At 35.9% G+C, this 24,960-nt stretch overlaps 1 protein-coding gene across 5 annotated transcripts in view; it reads left to right on the top strand.

The window, feature by feature from the left end:
- The window catches only part of Rp1 (RP1 axonemal microtubule associated), a 316,770-nt gene that overhangs the window by 114,489 nt on the left and 177,321 nt on the right, over nt 1-24,960 (top strand). For all 5 annotated transcript variants that reach the window (XR_007109811.1, XM_047561225.1, XM_047561216.1 and 2 more), the window contains exons 9-12: nt 17,763-17,838; nt 18,678-18,754; nt 18,857-18,888; nt 19,058-19,187. Coding sequence is in view for 4 of the 5 variants with exons in the window: in XM_047561225.1 (XP_047417181.1) it covers nt 17,763-17,838; nt 18,678-18,754; nt 18,857-18,888; nt 19,058-19,187 (315 nt within the window). In the remaining variant the exon portion in view is untranslated. The remainder of the gene's footprint in view (nt 1-17,762; nt 17,839-18,677; nt 18,755-18,856; nt 18,889-19,057; nt 19,188-24,960) is intronic.

Genomic DNA, 24,960 nt, shown 5'->3' with positions numbered 1-24,960 from the left:
TCAATTTATTGGAGTGTAAGTTTTGAAAATAGTCCCTAATGATCTGCTGAATTTTTGTGATGTCTGTGGTGATTTCTCCTTTTCAACTCTAATTTTATTAATTTGGATTTGCTCCTTTTGGTTAGTTTGGCTAAGGAATTACCAATATTGTTTATCTTTTCACAGAACCAACTCCCCATTTCATTGATCCTTTGTATTGTTTTTTTTTTTTTTATTCTCAATTTCATTGATTTCAGCTCTGATATTATTTCTTTCCACCTACAGATTTTGGAATTAGTCTGTTCTTCTTTTTTCAGTGGCCTTGAGGTGTATTATTAAGTTGTTTATTTGGGATCTTTCTGATTTTCTTATGTAGGCACTCATTGCTATAAACTTTCCCCTTAGAACTGCCTTTACAAAGTCCCAGCGATTCTTAGATGTTGTATCACTATTCCCTTCTGAGTCTAAGAATTCCTTGATTTCTCTCCTGATTTCTCCTACCACCCATGCATCATTCAAGAATATTTTGTTTCATCTCCATGTGTTGTTATAGGATCTGTAGGTTTTTTTTTTTGCTGTTAATTTCTAATTTCATTCCATTATGATATGATAAGATACAAGGAATTATATCAATTTTTTTGTTGTTGTTGTTTTGCCAAGTTGCCTTGTGGTCTAAAATATGGTGTCTTTTGGAGAAGGTTCCATGAGCTGCTGAGAAGAAAGTGTAGTCAACTGTTGTGGGATGAAATATTCTATAAATGTTTGTTAAGTTCATTGAATTTATAATATTTTTCAGGGCCAAAGAGTCTTTAGTGAGTTTATGTCCATGTGATCTATCTAATGGTGAGAGATTTGTGTTGAGACCTCCTAGTATGTATTAGGGTCTATTTGAGGCTTTAATTCAAGTAGTGTCTTTTATGTAATCAGTTGCACCCATATTTGGGGCATAATTTATTATTGTTAAGTCTTCTTGTTGGAGTGTTCTCTTTAACAATATGAAGTGACCTCCTTTATCTCTTCTGATTAATTTTGATTAGAGGTCTGTTTTAATGACTATAAGAGTAGCTACTCTTGCTTATTTTCAGCTGCCATTTTCATGGTGTGCCAATTTCCATACTTCCACTTTCAGCCTGTGACTGTCTTTGCCTTTAAGGTGAGTCTCTTGCAAACACCATGTAGTCAGGTCTTGTTTTTCAATCTCCTTCTGCCAGCCTATGTCTTTAATTGGAGAGTTGAGACCATTTACATTTAATGTTATTATAGAGAAATGTTTATTAATTCCTGACATTTTGATTTATTTATTTATTTAAATTTATTTTATTTATTTATTTTTTTGGTACTGGGGATTGAACCCAGGGTCTTATGCTTGCGAGGCAAATACTCTACCAACTGAGCTATATCCCCAGCCCTTGATTTATTTTTAATGATGAATTTGGTCCTGTTTCTGGTTAATTATGAACTTTAGGAGCTATTGTTTTACCTTTTCATATTTCTTTTCTTTTTTTTTTTTTTTTTACGGTGCTGGGGATTGAACCAGGGCCTTGTACTTGCAAGGCAAGCACCCTACCGACTGAGCTATCTCCCCAGCCCTACCTTTTCATATTTCTTATATTCCTGTGATGGATTTTATGCATCTGTTAGGATGAGTTTCTCTTCCTCTGTTATGCATTGGTCTTTTTAGGGTATAGACTTCTTTTGCCAAAGTGTCCTAGAATGATCTAGGTTGAGATTCCCTTGTAAGTGTGGTATCCACAATTTTTGTGTTCATTTTTTTTTTTTTTTTTTTTTTTTTTAGTAGTAGTGAATGTCTGTGAGTAGGACCAGAGGACCCACTTATAACTGTTCCTACTTGGGGCCTAGTCACTGATTTTGGTTTCTGTCTTTTTTGTTCTTTATATTAAAGTACAGTGGAAGTTTGTGTGTTATTAATTTGTGTGTGGAGCAAAGTCTCTACCCTGAGAACTTGTAGTGTCCCTATAGGTTCTCAGAAACTCATGGAATAGAGAAAAACAAACAGTTGTAACAACTGATGCAAATGGTATGCAGTATTAAAATAAATACCTGATTCCTACTATGAAATCTACAACATGAATTACCTCAAAAAAAGGAGGAATGGAGAGGTCAACAATTGTCAATAGCAACAAAACAATAAACAACCATGAACTAGATCTGGTTTTAAAGCATATAGCAAGTGTCAGCTGTGTTATCCACAGCAGTAATAATTGAAAGACAAATGGTGGGGGCAGGAATTATATAAATCAAGTAGTTATAAAAGGTGGTAAAAAATGTAGTTAAGAGAAAGGAATATGTGATAGGAAAGTAGAAAAGAGTTTACGGTGTTCAGTAAGTGAACACATAGAATGCAGAAAAGATTTGGCAGGTGATGGTAATAAGGAAGGAGGAGAGAAAAAAAGGAAAAACAAAGTAAAGGGGAAAACCAATGAGAGAAAGACAAGAGAAACAAATAAAACAGTACCAAAATAAACTACCGCCAAAACCTAACCTTCAAAAGAGAAGGCAAAGTAAAATAACTACATTAAAAATTCTAAAAATGAGATGAATGCACAAATATATATAAGTGTACATGTCTATGAATGGACACCAAAAGAGAAAAAAAAAATGATTTTTAGGGAATTGTCTCCAATGAGGTAGTCAAAATAAGAGAATAGATGATAACTGCTATGCCCCACTGTCCTTTTCTTTTCTTCTTGGGATATAAATAAGAGAGAAAAAAGTGGGGGAAGGGAGAAAGAGAACAAGAGCTGATTTTTTTTTTTTTAACCCCTTCTTTTTTTGGTGTTGCTCATCAAGCAGCCACTGGGTGTGGCCTAAGACTCAAGCAGGTTAAAATAACTCTCAGATTCACTTCTCATCAGTGTAAGACAGGGTGGAGTGGGAGGTATTGTCAATTGGAGATTTGTTTGCATAGCCCAGATCAGTGCTCTCCCAGGGTGGGACTGCTTCAGAGTTCTATGAGGGGAGTTCCTGTGGTTGGTACTTAGGTCTAATCAGGTCTTAGGGACTTATTTGGGTAGTATCTACCCTATAGAGATTGATCAACAAGCTACTACTGACCAAAATTAATTTTCTAGGGAACTACTGGTTACCAAAATTGGTAGAGTTACAAATTTTAAATAGGCTAAAGAAGAAATAGAGAAACTTATTAAAGAAATATTTCTCGGGAAAGCGAAGCGGAGCGAAAAATGGCGAATTGAAGTTTCCAGGACTGCGGGCAGATTCTCTAACCTAAGGAGACTCGTCTGTGAAGGGTGAGGCTCCCAAGCCCAGGAGGGAGGTCCGGGCCACTGGGAACGTTGCCTGTGAAGGCTGCCCTGCCCAGGCGGCAAGACACACCTCCCCCGCTGGAGCAGTGAACTCAGAAAGCAGGGAACTTTGCAAAGGAGGTTGTGCGACACACCGCTTGGTTTTGAAGCGATCTGCCAGGGCTCCAGCGGCTGCCAGAGAAAGAGTGGGGCGGCGAGTTGTTTGGATCCAGCAACCGCCTGAGCAACGGGGAGGGGGCTGCCCAGAGGAGGTGGAGGTACACAGTGAGTGGCTTGGTCTCCAAGCGCCCACACAGAGCACCGGGTGGCTGCCTGGAGGAAGAGACGAGTGACGGGTCACTGGGGCTTGGAACATATGTACGAGGCTCCAAGTGACTGGTCAGAGGGCGGGTCGCATAGCCAGGCGATTAGGTGCATAGCAAGGTCCAGTCCAGGGACCTAGGCACCTTTTCTTGAATGAACTACACAGAGACAAACTGAGGGGCGAAGTGAAGGTTCCAGGACTTCGGGCAGCTTCTCTAAGAAGGGACAACCTAAGGAGACTCGTCTACGAAGGGTGAGGCTCCCAGGCCCAGGAGGTAGGTCTGGGCCCCTGGGAAGGCTGCCCTGCCCAGGCAGCAAGACACACCTACCCCCGTTGGAACAGTGAGCTCGGAAAGTGGGGAACCTTGCAGAGGAGGCCGAGCAGCACACCGCTTGGTTTTTTGGTTTTTTGGAGCAATCTGCCAGGGCTCTGGGGGCTGCCAGAGAAAGAGTTGGGTGGCGAGCTATTTGGATTCAGCAACTGCCTGAACAACGGGGGGGGGGGGGCTGTCCTGAGGAGGTGGAGGTGAGCAGTGAGTTGCTTGGTCTCCAAGCACCCACACAGAACACCGGGTGGCTGCCTGGAGGAAGAGACGAGTGACGGGTCACTGGGGCTTGGAGCATATGTACGAGGCTCCAAGTGACTCTTCAGAGGAGGGGTCGCATAGCTAGGCGATTAGGTGCAAAGCACAGTCCGAGCCGGGGATCTAAGCACCTTTTCTTGAAAGAGCTACACAGAGACCAGCTGAGGGGTGGAGCGAAGGTTCCAGGACTGTGGGCAGCTTCTCTGAGGAGGGGCCACCTAAGGAGACTCGTCTGCGAAGGGCAGGGCTCCCAAGCCCAGGAGGTAGGTCCAGGTCCCTGGAAACGTTGCTTGGGAAGGCTGCCCTGCCCAGGCGGTAGTTGTGGACTGAGGGGAACCTCTAGGAGGGGAACAGACTAGCGAGACCTCCCCACCAGGTGGGTCTTCCCCGCCGAGTGAGGTTTTCCCACAAAGACGGTAAAACCAGAGACACAGGCCCAAACAGGCATTGCCTCAGCCCGCAGTCTAGTTCCCCTTTGGATGACCATTGATCAACAAGTAGAGGCACCTCTGCCCTCTAGCAGGGAATATACCCCACCTGAAGACCACCACCCCTAGAGAAGCAGCTACCTAGGGGAACACCGAAGTATCAACTTCCTCTAAGACTTCAGTCTACTGAAGGATAAGAGGGGATACACTAGCAATCTTCAGGGACATTTTAAGTCAATAGAGGAAATCTGCAACATCTCTGCAGTCCACTGATACCTGAACAATATGAGAAAACAAGGGAAGAAAATGCCTCAAACAAATCTGGATGTTATATCAATAAAATCCAATGACAGCATGGCAGAAGAAATGTCAGAAAGGGAGTTCAGAATGTACATAATCAACATGATAAGGGAAGCAAACGATGAAATGAAAGAGCAAATGCAGGCATTGAATGATAGCACCAATCGACAGTTAAAAGAGCAAATACAGGAAGCAAAAGACCATTTCAATAAAGAGTTAGAGATATTGAAAAAAAACCAAACAGAAATCCTTGAAATGAAGGAAACAATAAACCAAATTAAGAACTCCATAGAAAGCACAACCAATAGGATAGAACACCTGGAAGACAGAACCTCAGATATTGAAGACAAAATATTTAACCTCGAAAACAAAGTTGAACAAACAGAGAAGATGGTAAGAAATCATGAACAGAATCTGCAAGAACTATGGGATATCATGAAAAGGCCAAATTTGAGAATTATTGGGATTGAGGAAGGCTTAGAGAAACAAACCAAAGGAATGAACAACCTATTCAATGAGATAATTTCAGAAAATTTCCCAAATCTGAAGAACGAAATGGAAAATCAAGTTCAAGAGGCTTACAGGACTCCAAATACACAAAATTACAACAGACCCACACCAAGGCACATTATAATGAAAATACCTAACATACAAAATAAAGACAGAATTTTAAAGGCTGTGAGAGAAAAGAACCAAATTACATTCAGGGGGAAGCCAATACGGATATCAGCAGATTTTTCAATCCAAACCCTAAAAGCTAGAAGGGCCTGGAATAACATTTTTCAAGCCCTAAAAGAAAATGGATGCCAACCAAGAATCTTATACCCAGCAAAACTTACCTTCAGATTTGACGACGAAATAAAATCCTTCCATGATAAACAAAAGCTAAAAGAATATACAAAAAGAAAGCCAGCATTACAGACCATTCTCAGCAAAATATTCCATGAAGAAGATATGAAAAACAAAGAAGCAAATCAGCAAAGGGAGGAGATATCCTAAAGGAACTCTCAAATAAAGAGGAACCAAGTCGTGTCAAAAATAAGCAAATAAATGAATAAAATGAGTCAAATATCCGGGAATACAAATCATATCTCAATAATAACCCTGAATATTAACGGCCTGAATTCAACAATCAAAAGACATAGACTGGCAGATTGGATAAAAAAGAAAGATCCAATAATATGTTGCCTGCAAGAGACTCATCTCTTAGAAAGAGATACCCATAGACTAAAGGTGAAAGGATGGGAAAAAACTTACCATGCACATGGACCCAGCAAAAAAGCTGGGGTATCCATCCTCATTTCAGATAAAGTGGACTTCAAGCCAAAGTTAATCAGAAGGGATAAAGAAGAACATTTCATAATGCTTAAGGGAACTATAAATCAGCAAGACATAACAATCATAAATATCTATGCCCCAAACAGTGGCTCACCCATGTATGTCAAACAAATCCTTCTCAATCTCAGAAACCAAATAGACCACAATACAATAATACTAGGTGATTTTAACACGCCTCTCTCACCACTGGACAAATCTTCCAAACAAAAATTGAACAAAGAAACCATAGATCTCAATAACACAATCAACAATTTAGACTTAACAGACATTTATAGAATATACCATCCAACAAAGAATGAATACACTTTCTTCTCAGCAGCACATGGATCCTTCTCTAAAATAGACCATATATTATGCCACAAAGCTAATGTCAGCAAATACAAGAAGATAGAGACACTTCCTTGTATTTTATCAGACCATAATGGATTGAAACTAGAAATAAATGAAAGAGCAAAAAACAGAAATTACTCCAACACCTGGAGATTAAACAATATGCTATTATATGAGGAATGGATAACAGAAGATATTAGGAAGGAAATTAAAAAATTCTTAGAGGTAAACGAGAACAAAGAAACATCGTATCAAAATCTCTGGGACACTATGAAAGCGGTACTTAGAGGAAGATTTATTTCATGGAGCGCATTTAATAAAAGAAGTAAAACTCAAAAAATAAATGACCTAACACTACAGCTCAAAGCCCTAGAAAAAGAAGAACAGACCAACACCAAAAGTAGTAGAAGACAGGAAATAGTTAAACTCAGAGCTGAAATCAACGAAATTGAAACGAAAGAAACAATACAAAAAATTGACAAAATAAATAGTTGGTTCTTCGAAAAAATAAACAAAATTGATAAACCTTTAGCCACACTAACAAAGAGAAGATGAGAGAAAACCCAAATCACCAAAATTCGGAATGAACAAGGAAATATCACAGCAGACACGACTGAAATACAAAACATAATTAGAAGGTATTTTGAAAATCTATATTCCAACAAAATAGAAAATTTCGAAGATATCAACAAGTTTCTAGAGACCTATGAATTGCCTAAACTAAATGAGAAGGACATACACAATTTAAATAGACCAATTTCAAGTAATGAAATAGAAGAAGTCATCAAAAGCCTACCAACAAAGAAAAGTCCAGGACCTGATGGTTTCTCAGCCGAGTTCTACAAAACCTTTAAAGAAGAGCTCATTCCAATACTTTTCAAAGTATTCCATGAAATAGAAGAGGAGGGAACCCTCCCAAACTCATTCTACGAAGCCAATATCACCCTGATACCTAAACCAGACAGAGACACATCGAGGAAAGAAAATTTCAGACCAATTTCCTTAGTGAACATCGACGCAAAAATTCTCAACAAAATTTTAGCAAATCGCATACAAAAATGTATTAAAAAGATAGTGCACCATGATCAAGTGGGTTTCATCCCAGGGATGCAAGGTTGGTTCAACATCAGGAAATCAATAAATGTAATTCACCATATCAACAGACTTAACGTCAAGAATCACATGATTATTTCAATAGATGCAGAAAAAGCATTTGATAAAATACAGCACCCCTTCATGCTCAAAACACTAGAAAAAATAGGGATAGTGGGAACGTTCCTTAACATTGTAAAGGCCATCTATGCTAAGCCCATGGCTAATATCATTCTAATGGTGAAAAACTGAAAGCATTCCCCCTAAAATCTGGAACAAGGCAGGGATGCCCTCTCTCACCACTCCTATTCAATATCGTCCTTGAAACTCTAGCCAGAGCAATTAGACAGACCAAAGAAATTAAAGGGATACGAATTGGAAAAGAAGAACTCAAACTATCCCTATTTGCTGATGATATGATTATATACTTAGAGGAACCAGGAAATTCCACCAGAAAACTCTTAGAACTCATAAGTGAATTCAGTAGAGTAGCAGGATACAAGATCAATTCTCATAAATCCAATGCATTTTTATACATAAGTGATGAATCTTCAGAAAGAGAAGTTAGGAAAACTACTCCATTCACAATAGCCTCGAAAAAAATAAAATACTTGGGAATCAATCTCACAAAAGAGGTGAAAGACCTCTACAATGAGAACTACAGAACACTAAAGAAAGAAATTAAAGAACACCTTAGAAGATGGAAAGATCTCCCATGTTCCTGGATAGGCAGAATTAATATTGTCAAAATGGCCATACTACCAAAAGTGCTATAGAGATTCAATGCAATTCCAATTAAAATCCCAATGATGTACCTTACAGAAGTAGAACAAGCAATCATGAAATTCATCTGGAAGAATAAGAAACCCAGAATTACTAAAGCAATCCTTCGCAGGAAAAATGAAGCAGGGGGTATTGCAATACCTGAACTTCAACTGTACTACAAAGCAATAGTAACAAAAACGGCATGGTATTGGTACCAAAATAGACAGGTAGATCAATGGTACAGAATAGAGGACACGGACACAAACCCAAACAAATATAATTTCCTCATACTAGACAAAGGGGCCAAAAATATGCAATGGAGAAAAGATAGCCTCTTCAATATATGGTGCTGGGAAAATTGGTAATCCATATGCAACAAAATGAAAATAAACCCATATCTCTCACCGTGCACAAAACTAAACTCAAAATGGATTAAGGACCTCGGAATCAGACCAGAGACCCTGCATCTTATAGAAGAAAAAATAGGTCCAGATCTTCAACATGTCAGCTTAGGACCAGACTTTCTCAACAGGACTCCCATAGCACAAGAAATAAAAGCAAGAATCAACAACTGGGATAGATTCAAACTAAAAAGCTTTCTCTCAGCAAAGGAAACTATCAGCAATGTGAAGAAAGAGCCTACAGAGTGGGAGAAAATCTTTGCCAATCATACTTCAGATAGAGCACTAATCTCCAGAATCTATAAAGAACTCAAAAAACTCAACACCAAGACTACAAATAATCCAATCGACAAATGGTCTAAGGAAATGAACAGACACTTCACAGAAGAAGACCTACAAACAATCAACAAACATATGGAAAAATGTTCAACATCTCTAGTAATAAAAGAAATGCAAATCAAAACCACCCTAAGATTCCATCTCACCCCAATCAGAATGGCAATTATCAAGAACACAAGCAACAACAGGTGTTGGCTAGGATGTGGGGAAAAAGGTACACTCATACATTGCTGGTGGGGTTGCAAATTAGTGCAACCACTCTGGAAGGCAGTATGGAGATTCCTTAAAAAACTTGGAATGGAACTACCACTTGACCCTGCTATCCCACTCCTTGGCCTATACCCAAAGGACTTAAAATCAGCATACTACAGAGATACAGCCACATCAATGTTCATTGCTGCTCAATTCACCATCGCCAGATTGTGGAACCAACCTAGATGCCCTTCAGTTGATGAATGGATAAAGAAACTGTGGCATGTATATACAATGGAATATTACTCAGCCATAAAGAATGATAAAATTATGGCATTTGCAAGCAAATGGACGAAATTGGAGAATATCATGCTAAGTGAGATAAGCCAATCTCAAAAAACCAAAGGAAGAATGATCTCGCTGATAAGTGGATGATGATACATAATGGGGCAGGGGAGGGGTTAGTTTTAGGGTTAGAGTGAGGGTTAGGGAGGGGGGCAAGAATGGGGGAAGGAAGGACTGTATAGAGGGAAAAGAGGGATGGGAGGGGTGGGGGGAAGGGGAAAAAATAACAGAATGAATCAACCAACATCACTCTATGTAAACGTATGATTACACAAATGGTATTCCTTTACTCTATGTACAAACAGAGAAAGAACATGTATCCCATTTGTTCACAATAAAAAAAAAAAATAACAATCAGAAAAAAAAAAAAAAAAAGAAGTATTTCTCAACAAAAGTACCAGGCTCAGGTGTTTCTTGGAAATATATTTTATGTGTTACATCAGTATACAGAAATGCTACAGAACTTTAAAAGCAATGGCTAATAATGTTTAGGAAAAATGTAGAAATACTCATGTATAATGTTAAGTGAACAATGTAGGTGCATGTCTCAGACAATTAATACTCATTAGCTGGAATAACAAATTACCTCAAATGTTGAGAGGTTTCACACAGCATGGGTTTGTTTGTCGTTCACATAGCAGTCTGATGCAAGTTTGAAATTCTCTCAGACAGCTATTCTTCACGCAGTGAATCACACAGCTCAGGGTCCAGTGGGTTTACACAGGTTGCAGGTGCTGTATGCCTTCTAAGATCACCACAGATAGTGGAGTTGGTCAGAGATTCTTGAAAGATGTATTTAAAGGCTAGATCTGCAAGTGATGTTCATTATTTTTGTTCTCATTCCATTGGAAACAAATAAGTCATATGGATCTCTATCTAATTTCAAGAGAAACAGAAATGTTGTCCTTTTTTTTAACTAGATAAAGGAAACCATGTGGGAAGCACATAGCTTCCATGTTCCACAGAAAGCACCAAACTTTTACATATCAGGCTTCTTTTTGATGACATATAGAAATGCTGTACATAGGCATGGAAAAAGACTGAAAATGTATAGATTAAATTACCTGTAGTGTTTTTTCAAGTCGGTGCTGAAATTTTACATTATTTCAATGCCTATTTTGGTTTATTTTTAAAAATCCAATCCAGTATAAAATAAACATTATATTAAGTAATGATTAATGTTTTGATATTATAAAACTACTTATTGTGTGCATTATATTAAGAAAGTAAGACATTCAGTGGAATTTAATATTACTTTGTTGGCTCCTGTTCTTTCTGCCTAATCCTTGCAGAGATAGCTGGGCTTTCTTTATAAACTCATCTTTTCTAGTTCTAATTTCAGTCCTGGGTCTTTCTCACATATGGGGAAAAATGTAGATAATATATTTGTACATAAATAGTTTTATGCCAACTTGTTAATTAAAAGTATCATTTTCTAAAATAGTTTTATTGGTGAATTATAATTACATGTAATATTAGCCTTTAGTGTGATATATTTATACCTGCACATAGCATAATTTGGTCTAATTCATTCCCTCATTTCCCTCTTTTCCCCCTCCCCATTCCATTCCCTAATTCCTATTTCCTATTCTACTGGTCTCCCTTTTATTTTTATGATAAGGAAGATCTCTGTAGCTTCCATATATGAGAGATCAGTAGAATTTCTCTGTAGCTCCCATGTATGATTTTCTAGGTCTGGTGTATTTTACTTAGTATGATGTTTTTCAGTTCTATCCATTTTCCTGAAAATGACATGATTTCATTCTTTATAAGCTGAGAAAAACTCCATTGTGTATAGGTACCACTTTGCTTTGTCCATTCATTCTTTGACTGACATCTGGGCTGGTTCCATAACTTGAATATTGTGAATTGTGTGGCTATAAACATGGCTATGCATGAATTGCTATAATTAGGATCACTTTAATTCTTTTGGATAAATACTGAGGAATTGTTTGGTTGGGTCATATGGTGGTTCCATTCTTAGTCTTTTGAGGACTAAGACTCCACAGTGGTTGTACTAAGATATAGTCCTTCCAACAATGTATGAGTGTTGTTTCCCAAATTCTTACCAGCATTTATTATTATTTATATTCTTGATGACTTCATTCTAATTGAAGTGAGATGAAATCTTGATGTAGTTTTGATTTGTATTTCCCTGATTGCTAAAGATGTTGAAAATTATTTCATATATTTGTTGGCCAGCTGTATTTTTTATTTTGAGAAGTGTCTGTTTATTTCACTTTTCCATTATTACATGAGTTGATTTTTGATATTAAGTTTTTTGAGTTCTTTATAAATTCTGGATATTGATCCTCTGTCAGAAGAGTAGTTGGCAATGATTTTCTCCTGTTGTGAGGGTTGTCTCTTCATGCTCTTATTTCCTTTGCTGTGAAAAGGCTTTTAATTTGATGCTATTCCATTTATTAATTCTTGCCATGCCATGCTGTTTTGTTGGAATAGTTCTATAATATAATTTGAAATTGGATATTGTGACACTTCCAGTATTGCTTTTACTGCCCAGAATTGCTTTGGCTATTTTAGTCTTTTGTTCTTCCAAATGAATTTTAGGAATTTTTAAAAAAGTTTTGGGAAGAACATCATTGGTATTTTGATGGAGTTTGCATCAAATCTGTAGATTGTTTTGGTAATATGGTCATTTTAGCAATTTTAATTCTGTCTGTCCAAGAACATGGAAGGTCTTCCTATCTTCTAATGTCTTTAATTTCTTTCTTTAGAATTGGATAATCTTCATTGTAGAGGTCCTTTTCCTCTTTGGTTAGATCTATTCCGTGTTTTTTTTTTTGTTTTTTGTTTTTTGTTTTTTGTTTTTGAGGCTATTGTGAATGGAATTGTTTTCCTGAATTCTTTCTCAGTGAATTCATTATTGGTATATATAAAAGCTGTTGATTTTTGTGTGTTGATTTTTTTTTATCTTTATACTTTACTGGTTCACTTATTAGCGCTAGAAATCTTCTGATAGAGTTGTTGGGTTTTCTAAATATAGGATCATATCATCTGCAAACAGTAATAATTTGACTTTTTCCTTTCCTATTCTATTTCCTTCTCTTGCCTAAATGCTCAGGCTAAAATTTTAAGTGCTGTATTGGATAGGACTGGTGAGCATGGACATCCTTTTCTGGTTCCTAACTTTAGAGGAAATGTTTTCTGATTTTTCCCTATTCAGTATGATGTTGGCTTTGAGTTTTTCATATACAGCTTTTATCATGTTAAGTTACTTGTATCCCTCATTTCTTCACTAGTTGAAAATTAATGGGTATTGAATTTGGTGAAGACTTTTTCTGCATCTCTAGAGATGGTAATTGTACTTAATCATATTTGTATGATGAATTATGTTTATTGATTTGCATTTGTTGAAACTTCCTTGCATCCTTGGAATGAAATCAAATTACTTGTGATTTGTCATCTTCTTAATGTGTTTTTGAATACAAATTGCTTTTTATTTTATTAAAGATTTTTCCATCTATGTTCATCAGCAATGCTTGTCTGCTGTTTTCTATCCTTGGCATGTCCTTATCTGATTTTGGACTCAGGGTGATTCTGGCTTCATAGAATGAATTTAGGAGTGTTCTCTCCTTTCTATTTTATAGAATAATTTAAGGAGAATGGCACTGATTCTTCTTTAAAGGTCTGATAGGATTCAGCTGGGCTTTTCTTCATTGGAAGACTTTTTACTGGTGCTTCAAATGGATTACTTGTTGTTGGTGTGTTTATGCTTTCTTGGTTCAATTTTGGTAGGTTTTATGTGTCTAAATTTTTCCATTTCTTTTGGATTTTCCATTTATTGGAATATAAGATTTCAAAGTAATTCTTAAGAGCCTCTGGATTTCAGATGTGTCTGTTGTGATACCTCCATATTTATCTCTTATTTTATTAATTTCTTACATCTCCTTTCTTTTAGTTAGTTTGGCTAAGGGTTTATCAATCCTGTTTATCTTTTCAAAGAATCAACTCCTTCTTTCATTAATCCTCGGTATTACTTTTCCACTTTCTTTGTCATTAATTTCAGCTCTGATCTTAGTACTTCATTATACTGATTTTGGATTTTTTTTTTTTTATAGGAACTCAAGATGCATTAGAAACATTAGTTTTTGTTGGGATAATTTTAATGTTGTTTTTAAACTTTTTATGCAGGCAGTCTTCTTTTTGAATTTTCTCTTATATCCTCTTCATAGTATCCTATAAATTCTGGTATGTTGTCTCTACTCTCATTTGATTCTAGAAATTTTAAATTTTATATTCCAGTTTCATCTTTTTTCATTAATCATCCAAAAGCATATTATTCAATCTTTTTGTTTATGTAATTTCCATAGGTTTTCTTGTTGTTGCTTTCTAATTTTATTCCATTATGATCTAATAAGATGCAAGGGTTTATGACAGTTTTTTTTTATTTGTTAAGATTTGCTCTGTGATCTACAATATGATATATTTTAGAGAAGATTCAATGAGCATTTGGAAAAAAAAGTAATTCAGTGGTTGTTGGATGAAATATTCTATAGATGTCTGTTAGTTCCATTTAATTCATTATATTTTTTATATCTAAAGAGTTTTTACTATTATTGTTTGTGTCCTTGATAATAGCCATTCTAATTGGAGTAAGATGAAATCTTAGAGTTGTTTTAATTTGCTTTTCTCTAATTACTAGAGATGTTGAACACTTTTTCATGTATTTATTAATTGCCTGTGTGTCTTCTGTAAAGTGTCTGTCCAGTTCCTTGGACCATTTTTTGATTGGGTTCTTTGTATTTTTGGCATAAAGTTTTGTAAGTTCTTTATAAATTTTGGAGATAAGTGCTCTATCTGAGATGCATGTGGAAAAGATTTTCTCCCATTCCGTAGGCTCTCTCTTCTCATTCTTGATTGTATCCTTTGCTGAGAAAAAACATTTTAGTTTGGGTCCATCCCATTTATTGATTCTTGCTTTGATTTCTTGTGCTTTGGGAGTCTTGTTGAGGAAGTCTGATCCTAAGCCAACATGATGAAGATTCGGGCCTACTTTGTCTTCTATTAGGTATAGGGTCTCCGTTCTAATTCCTTTGTCTTTGATCCATTTTGAGTTGAGTTTTGTGCAGGGTGAGAGATGTAGGTTTAATTTCATTATACTGTGTATGGATTTCCAGTTTTGCCAGCACCATTTGTTGAACAGGCTATCTTTTCTCCATTGTCTGTTTTTGGCTCCTTTATCTAGTATGATGTGACTGTATTTATGTGGTTTTGTCTCTGTGTCTTCTATTCTGTACCACTGGTCTGCCTGTCTATTTTGGTGCTAATACCATCCTGTTTTTGTTACTATTGCTCTGTAGTAGAGTTTAATGTCTGGTATTCTGATACCTCCTGTTTCATTTTTTCTATTCAGGATTGTTTTGACTATTTGAGGTCTCTTGTTCTTCCAGATAAAGTTCATGATTGCTTTCTCTCTTTCTATGAGGAATACCTTTGGGATATTAATTGGAATTGCATTGAATCTGTATAGTGCCTTTGGTAGAATGGTCATTTTGACAATGTTAATTCTGCCTATCCAAGAACAAGAACACAAACAATAATAGATGTTGGTGTGGTTGTGGGGAAAAAGGCACAGTTTTACATTGCTGGTGGAGTTGCAAATTGGTGCAGCCACTCTGGAAAGCAGTATAGAGAATCCTCAGAAAACTTAGAATGGATACACCTTTTGACCCAGTTATCCCACTCCTCAGTTTATACCCAAAGGCCCTAAAATCAGCAAACTACAGTAACACAGCCACGTCAATGTTTATAGCAGCTCACTTCACAATAGCTAGATTGTGGAACCAATCTAGATGCCCTTCAACAGATGAATGGATAAAGAAACTCTGGTATATATATACACAATGGAATACTATTCAGCCTTAAAGAAGAAAAATATAATGGCATTTGCAAATAAATGAATGGAATTGGAGAATATCATGCTAAGTGAAATAAGCCAAGTCCAAAAAACCAAAGGCCAAATGTTCTCCCTGCTAGGTGGAGAATGATAAATAATGGGAGTGGGAGGATGGGGAATGAGAGAAAGAATAATAGGGGACCTTTAGAATATATAGAAGGAAATGAGAGGGAGGGGGGTATGAAAAATGATGGAAGGAGACAGACATCATTACCCTATGTACATGTATGATTACATGAATGGTATGAATCCTCATTATGTACAACCATAGAAACGAAATGATGTACCCCATTTGTGTACAATGAATCAAAATGCAGTCTGTAAAAAATTAAAAGTTAAATTTAAAAAAAAGTAGTTAAAAAAAACCCTTTTTGTCTACTTTCACTTCCATAGAGTCAGACTGATTAGGCTCCTGTACTGGTGCCATTATTTATAGTTGTTTAATGTGAACAGGCTAACTGATCTCTATTCCTTGGTTTCTTTTTCTATAAAATGGGGATAATAATAACTACCTATATCATAAGGTTATTGTAATAATTCAATAAATTAATAAAATCTACCAAGAACTGATACATATGGTAGAATTAGCAGACAAAGATGTTAAACCAATCATTGTAAATGTATACTGTGAGTTCAGAGATATTTTTCATATGTATATATGTATGAGTATAGCATGAGGGTGCTCGTCTTTGTGTATTTTCTTAAAAGGAATCTAAGATCCATAAGACAACACCCTCCAGAATAGCACTAGTGTGAACTTGGGATCTCTAAGAACCCACTGAGGCCTGGCTAGAGTGAACATGCCTCCCGGCTCCTGTTCAGTTCCTTTTCTTTCATCACTTATATACTTGTGAGAGTTGTAATTCCTTGATATTCTTGTTGTAGTTAGTATCATCAGATATTTCATTCTGTTCTGATAGGTGCATGGTAATCTTTGTGCATGTTTTTAATTTGAATTTCTAGATGATTATTAAAATCGATAGTATTTTCCTCCAAAAAAAAAAAAGTTTTTACTGATTTTTGTGTCAGGATGACCTATATATTGGTGAGAGAGGTGTGTTGAAATTACCCAATATTATTGTATTGAGTTCTATCAAGGTCTTTATGTTGAATCATGTTTGTTTTATGCAATTAGTGTTTGGGGCATAAATATTCATTTTTATTATGTATTCTTGTTGGATTTTTTCCCTTTACCCTCATGAAGTGACCCTATTTGTCTCTTCTGATTAATTTTGGCTTGATATCTCCTTTGTTGGATATGAGAGTAGCTACTATTGCTTGCTTTTAGGCTCTACCTGTATGAAATATTATTTTCCATCCTTTTACTTTCAACTTGTGACTGCCTTTGCCTGCAAGATGAGTCTTTTGAAAACAACATGTAGTTGGGTCCTGTTTTTCAATCTTCTCTGCCAGTCTTTGGCTTTTAATTGGAGATCTGAGAACAATAATACCTGTTATAATATAATTATGAGGATCAAGTTAGTTTGTATATTCTTTGTGAACTCAAGAGAAACACACATGTGAGATGTCAAATGCAATAATTATTACTATGCCTTCCTCAGTGAGGACCCATCCCAACTTCCAGGCAGAGACAGTGTTTTTGAATAACTGTTCATTTTTATCTGATCAAAACATTTATTTTATTTATTTAGGCTTAGTCCATGTAAACTTTAATAAACTTTAATAATTTTCTGGAAATACAAAGTATTTCTAACTCATCAAATGTATATTCTTTGAAAGATTAAGTTCAGGATTATCAATATGGCTTATAAAATCAAGATCAATGGAAGAATTATTCTATTTTCATTTATTTGGAAAATCATATTAAAATATTTATAGGGCTGGGGAGATAGCTCAGTTGGTAGAGTGCTTGTCTTGCAAGCACAAGGCCCTGGGTTTGATCCCCAGCACCACAAAAAAAAAAAAAAAAAAAAAAAATTATAAAAGTATGAAGTTTTAAAATAATGCTGTGCTTGTTGCATATATAAGACATAGGCTTGAATGTTTTGTACAGTTTATTTCTGTTATAACTTGCTTTATTTGAAGTACTAAAGCTTTATGTTGCATAATTCCCTTGTATATGTTTGGAAGTAAGAACCAATTTCTCAAAATCTCTGGGCCATATATATTCACATTATATTTTTCTTTCTTCAATTTGTGTTTAGGAAATGGCTGGTTTCTTGATGATGTTGTGGTCAAGGATCCCACAAAAAATCATGAGTATGCCTTCTTCTGTCACAGGTTTGTAGGTGTGTTTGTACATTGAACAGATTCGTATTAGTCAATTTTATGTTCATGTACTTTTGAGAACTAGATAGCTTATTGAGTTTATTCCTGGTAATAGAGCCTTTTTTACATCATTTTTATGAACATTAAAGACTGGTGCTTCTATGGAGAAATGTATCTGTTTATTATCATTCTTGATGATATAAATTTAATATTTATTACTAAATTAAAATATATTTAAAATTTTGATTTCTCTCTACATATTTGTAAAGAGAGTGAAAATCTCTGACAAAAAACATACTTTCGTTTAACTTGGTTCCAAATTAGTTTAAAAAATAATAAATGTGCTTGATAAATTTGCATGTGGCTTTGTAAAACATCAGTGACATTGCTGACTCATTGTCAATAAATCTTGACTTTTTAGTAATTTTGCCAGTAGTGGTGATTGATTTTTCCCTGTCAACACTCATTTTGCCTCTTTTCTTATGGAACAAGTAATGAAATAACTGGAGTCAGAATTGTAGTTGGTGGCCATAGAACAGGATAAAACAATTCGTCCAACGGATGTACTATCTATGACCTTTTCAATTAGCAGGCTGACTGATGAACTCACCTGTGCATGAGGGAAAAACATTTCCTTCTTACCAGAGAGCAACTTCTCCTTCCTTTCACTCTTACAGTCATCCTAGGATTTCCTTTTCCATTCTGTACTATTCTGCCTTTATCAACTAGACATACAGGACTCTTCCCAGAACCAGCTATCCATATATATATATTTTCTCACTAGGGTGTAATTGCCAATGGTTTGAGTAAATTTAAACCTGAAAACAATTGCTGCACCTTTCTTTCCACAGGTGGCTGGATCAAGGGGAAGATGATGGTAAAATTGTCAGAGAACTGTATGCCAGGACTAACAGTATCTTTTCTGCAAGTGAGTGTCATATACAAATATTTCTTGGAAAACTGTATTTTATGATGATGGAAGAAAGCATGACACTTCTGAAACTCATGGTCCTCTCCTTTATCTTCTCAGGGAAGAAGCTAGAACTTCAGAGAAAAGAAACAGTAAGATATTGCTTTGGGCTTTAAATTACTTAGTACAAACAATGTTCAAATAACTATTTGATGTGTTAAAGCAGAAGAGTTTGTAATGTTACTAGAGATATTACTTTTTAATTTCTTCTCTTGGTATCTTCTCACAAGGTAATTTTATTTGTTTTGTTTTTATTTTTAGTGGGCTGCAGAAAGCTGGAAGTTTATGAAAGGAAATACCCTTCGGTTCTACAATAGGCTGACTGGAGGATTTGTCCGTCTGCATCCAGATGGCACAGTTGATGCCCTTGGAGAGAAGACAGACAAATATGGTAAAGACAGCAGACAAAGCGCGTGGTGCTGGGCAGGCCTGGGAGTGGAAGGAGGGCAGGTTTCTAGGCACAGTATAATTTGTAGTTTTGTTCTTTCTTTTTTGAGTGACTTTACACCAGTATTAGACCATTTAAACACCTGACTATCTGCATTAAAACAAATGATCAATAGAAAACAGGCTTTAAATATGTGCAGACAGTATAATGCAGAACAGTATGCCATTAAAATTTATATTTGATATTAATTAAATGAAGAATAAAATGTAGGCAATTAACATTAACCATTCATAAAAAGCAGTGATTTGTGGCTCTTAACTGATATGATTATTGGGGAACTGTTAAAGCTTCTACACATTGAGTACCCACTCTCTTCAAAATACCATGTTAATTTGATAGGCATGGAAGTAGCTAAGATATTGTTCTGAATTCCAGAGATTCCTAATTTAATGAAGGCAAGCACAGGCAACATTCTAATAGTGGTAGTTTGTAGCTAATGTCTTAGTAAAGATACAAGGGAAAAACTAGGCAAAGAATTACTAGATTTGATATTTTGTTATTTAATATTAGCATGACATGAAGCCATAGACACAAGGATTAACTAAGAAGGAATAGTCTGATTATGATAGGTCTTTTCTTTGACTTCAAACCCAAACCAACTCTTTTTGAAATTTAGAACTTCACTATTTAATAAAATTTGATGACTGTATCTATAAATGTAATTTTGCTATACTTTTTTTTTTTTTTTTTTTTTTTTTTTTTTTTTTTTTTTTTTTAGAAATTGGGCTGTTCAAATAACCTCTAGAACGTGCTAAAGACAGTAACCTATAGAATATTCTCTTTCATCTCACATTAGAGATCCTAGGGAATAATCCAATTTTCTCCTCTGTGAAAATATATCACCATAAAAGAATGTTACTTTTTTTCCTCCACAGCACTGGAGAATGAACCCAGGGTTTCATACTTGCTAGGCAAGTACTCTACCACTGAGCCACATCCCAGCCCACAAAGAAAGTTTCCTAGTAACTTCTCCTTCCAAAACGAATCTGTTCCTTAGACATTTTCCTTAACTTTTGGTTTCCATCTGAGATTACTAATCCAGTCAGATCAGTAAAAAATATCCCTTCATATCTGGTTCCCTTTGTTCCCTGCTCCCAATGTTGACAGTCTTTTATTAGTGTGGTAGATGGTATTTGCAAATGTGGCCACAAAATGATCTTCTAGTGTTAAATCAGAAGGCATGAATGCTGTTTTACCTTACTTGCAGGAAAAATCAGACCACTGGTCAAACTAAAACCATTTATTTCTTACAGCCAGTGCAGCAGCCAGAGTAATGCTGTGATGAGAGAGTCTGAGGGTTCTGTACCTGTAGTTGGGTATATTAAGGGAGAGAAAATTCCCAAATTAGGAAACTCTGATCTTATATAGGACTGCCTATCCTTCCTTCCAACAAATGAGATAGATGCACAGTACACACACTATACACACACACACACACACATACACATACACATACACACACAGAGAGAGAGAGAGAGAGAGAGAGAGAGAGAGAGAGAGGAAAATTTAGGACCTATCTTTAATCTAGAATGTAAACAAATATCCAAGGAGGGGAAGGAAAGGAAAGGTCTTTATCTTTACTCCCCTGGGACAGCTGGAGAGCATGTATGTCTTCTTTACTGCACTGCAATGTCTCTGTTTCCTTAGAAACATTTTATAAATGCCTTTGCTCAGAGACAATGTACTGTGCAGGAGCATGAAGGATCTTGGGACTGGGAAGGATTTTTTCTAGCACCCTTTCCACAGGCTGGTTTATAAAGGAACCTTGCCACATCTGCATCAAAGATGCCCCATTGCTGGGCGAGCCCTTTGTGCATGTTCTGACTAAGAGAAGGCAGTTGAAGCAACATTTTAGCTTCCAAGATCTATATCTTCTCCTTTTATATCTTGGATTAATCTTTCTTGAAACTCAGCCCTAATTTCGGGAAGAAGCCCAGGGAGTTATTTTCCCACAGAAGGAACTGAGGCTCTGGAAACCCCAGATGAGTTCCTGACCTGTAACTAGCACTGAGTCTGTGTGGACCAATCTGACTGGTAGATGAGTAAACTACATAAACTTTTTATCTTTCAGGGTTTCCAGAATTTTAATATGCTAGTCCTGCAAAACATAAAGCAGAATGTACAGCATTAAAAAAAGGAAGGTGCAGGATGGTATGAGTAATTTTCCTCACTGTAACTGACAGTTTGACAATAGGAGGTCTTTTATGTGCAGTAATTACTCACAGGATTACTTCCTGACGTTTTGCACATTGTCCCCTGAATTCACACTAATCAATCAATTTTCACATGTCTGGAAAGGGGTATGATGAATGCTGACCTTTTCAAGGAAGTATCTTAGGAATGTCTGAAATATATTGACTTATAATTTTTAGTCCACAAAATAACATTTTTATCATTATGAACCAATACTTCATTTCATTATTAAGCTGGTAATAAATGTAGCTATTTTCATATTCAAAATGCTCATTTCACTAAGCACTACTGAACCATTTTTTGGCAACACTGAACCTAAAAGCAGATGTGTAGCATGAGAAGTTCTCTGAAATTGCACAGGAAACTTCGTTTTATGATCATGAGCTCTTTTAGTTACTAAAAATAATACTATAACATTATTGATAGTGACAGACATAAATAGGCCTTCTTGCCTCTGTTTTGGGATCCTATAACTAAAAGGAAGGACCAAGTAACCAAAGTTTTATTCTGTTTTTTATCACTGCACCCTTGATAACTATTTGTATGTCTAGTTCAGTTTCATAAACTTCACATCCCTTAAAATTTCAAAAGATTTACTTCAGGATAGAGATTCATATCATTTTCTCATTTCATAGTAGTAATAGTCCTTTAAGGAAAAAAAATTCATAACCTAGTTACATTTGCATTTTAAATGTTTTCAATATATCACATAGCTAGAAGTTAGTAATGTGTCATATTCTTCTGTCTTCTGTATTATCTTCGTAAGTTTCTATGTAAATAGTTTTACTGGATTTTGATAGAAGATTTTTGTTTTCTATTTTTGGAGTGTTTATTTTGTGCTGTGTCAGACTATTGCATATGCAAGAGGTTTCTGCATTTTCCAATGTGGAGGTTTTTAAATATGTCCACAAATAACAAATAGCAGAGGTAGACCTTAATTTCTTTCTCCTTGAGTACGAACTGGATTTAGTGACTTTCTCCTAACAAATAACGTGGTGAAATCATGCTGGGTCAGTTTTAACTCTTAAGTTTGTCAAAAAGGGCATTACAGATTCCTCCTGGCTCTCACTTTTTCTGGGAGAAGTCAACTGCCACGTCATAAAGACATTCAGGCAGCCCTCTAGAGAGGCTGGAATGACAGTGGCTTTTTGCCAACATCGACGGGAGCGAGTCATCCTGTAGGAGGGTGCTCCTGATCCAGTCCAGCCATCAGATGACCTCAAATGCAACCAACACCTTCATGGCAACCTCATTGTAGACCTGAGCCATCCAGAGAAGTTGCTCCCAAATTTTCGCCCTACAGAAGTTATAGGAAAATACATGTTTGAGTTGTGATGTTTCAGAGTAATGTTTGACCTACTTTAGATTACTCGTATGCCATTTCATACATTGTTCTGTAAGGTAGTTGCTCACGGCGTTTTCTCAGAATGGCTTCACTTTCCCTTCACTTAAGTTGTGGATAGGAATGGATAGGGTGTTCTCTCTCCTTACTCTGATTGGGATCCTCAGCTTCTTTTTTGTGTTGCTGTTTCGCTTCTTCAGTAATGCAATGGGAAGTCCTGAATATTCTGTGTAATTTTTCTGCAATGTTAATATTGATACCTTTTTAGTGACTGTGGATGTACTTTATAAAATGCTTTCTATAACATGCAGTACAAGAATTAGGGGAAAATGTTTCTAAAATAAAAGTAATGAGCAATATCTTTCATGAAAAAATATTCAGTGAACTAGGGATAGAAAGAAATTTCCTCTGCATGGTAAAGGGCATTTATTAAATACTCAAAGCTAGTATTTATCAGTGGGGAAAGACTGAACTTCCCCCCACCCTCACCTGAAAAAAGAAAAGGATGCCTGCTTTTGCCACTTCTAGTTAGCATTTTACTAATAGTTGTAGATAGAGCATTAAGTAATAAAAGGCATCTAAATTGAGAAAGAAAATTAAAATTATAATTATATATGACATGATCTTATATATAAAAAATCCTAAAGGATCCACAGCAAGAAAAGTATCATACCTAATAAATGTAGTCATCAGCATTGTAGAATCATGAGCAACACTGAAAAACCATTTGTATGTATCAGCAAAAGAAATAATCCAAGAATGAATTTCAGAGAACAGTTTTACTTTTAATAATACCAACTTCTTAGGAATAAATTTGACCAACAAGTGTAAGACTTGTACACTAAAAACTATAAAACATTTTTGAAAGAAAGAAGACCTGACAAGGTGGAAAGATATTATACATTTATAGTATTTGAAGTTAATATTGTTAAACTGGCAATACATCTGAAAGTGACTACAGATTCAGTGTGATACTACCAAATTCCAACACTTTTTCTGAAGAAATAGAAAAACTAAATTTTGAAAAGAATTTTAAGGGACTTCAAATAGCCAAAGTAATATTGACAAAGAACACAGTTGGAAAATTGCTATAAAGCTAACGTAATTATAATAATGTGGTATTGGTATAGACAAGAGCTAGGTTTACAACTTAGTGGTCAAATGCTTGCCTAGCATGTGGAGTGCCCTGGGTTCAATTCCAAGCACTGCAAGCAATCAATCAGTAAGTTAAAAAATCATACATAAATACCTACAGATGACATACAAATAAATGAAATAGAACTGACAGTCCAGAATCAAACCTATACATCCATAGTCAATTATTTTTCATTAAGTGTGTCAGGACCATCCAGTAGGGAATAGTCTCTTTAACAAATGGTGCTATGACAATTGGATGTCTAAAAAAAAGAATGAATTATATTTTATTTTTAATCTCACTACATATACAAATTTTAATTAAAAATGGAAGAATGGCCTAAATATAAGTCATAAAGTTGTAACACTCTGAGAAGGAAAATGTAAAAGTAAATTTAATGTCCTTGGAATAGTCAATGGTTTCTTTCTTTTTTTTTATGTATTTATTTTTTTATTATTGTAAACAAATGGGATACCTGTTGATTCTCTGTCTGTACATGGCGTAAAGGCATACCATTTGTGCAATCATAAATTTACATAGGGTAATGTTGTTTGATTCATTCTGCCATTTTTTCCCTTCCCCCCCACCCCTCACACCCCTCCCCTCCCTCTATAGAGTCCTACCTTCCTCCATTCCTGCCCCCCTCCCTAAACCCAACTCCAAACCCAACAGTAACCCCTCCGAGCCCCCATTATGTGTCATCATCCACTTATTAGCGATATCATTCTTCCTTTGGTTTTTTGAGATTGGCTTATCTCACTTAGCATGATATTCTCTAGTTTCATCCATTTGCCTGCAAATGCCATAATTTTATCATTCTTTATGGCTGAGTAATATTCCATTGAATATATATACCACAGTTTCGTTATCCATTCATCAATTGAAGGACATCTAGGTTGGTCCCACAATCTGGCTATTGTGAACTGAGCAGCTATGAACATTGATGTGGCTGTATCTTTGAAATATGCTGATTTTAAGTCCTTTGGGTATAGGCCAAGGAGTGGGATAGCTGGGTCAAATGGTGGTTCCATTCCAAGTTTTCTGAG

The sequence above is a fragment of the Sciurus carolinensis genome, chromosome 1, assembly GCF_902686445.1.
Source record: "Sciurus carolinensis chromosome 1, mSciCar1.2, whole genome shotgun sequence".
NCBI lineage: Eukaryota > Metazoa > Chordata > Mammalia > Rodentia > Sciuridae > Sciurus > Sciurus carolinensis.
This window is presented reverse-complemented; position numbering and strand designations above follow the sequence as displayed.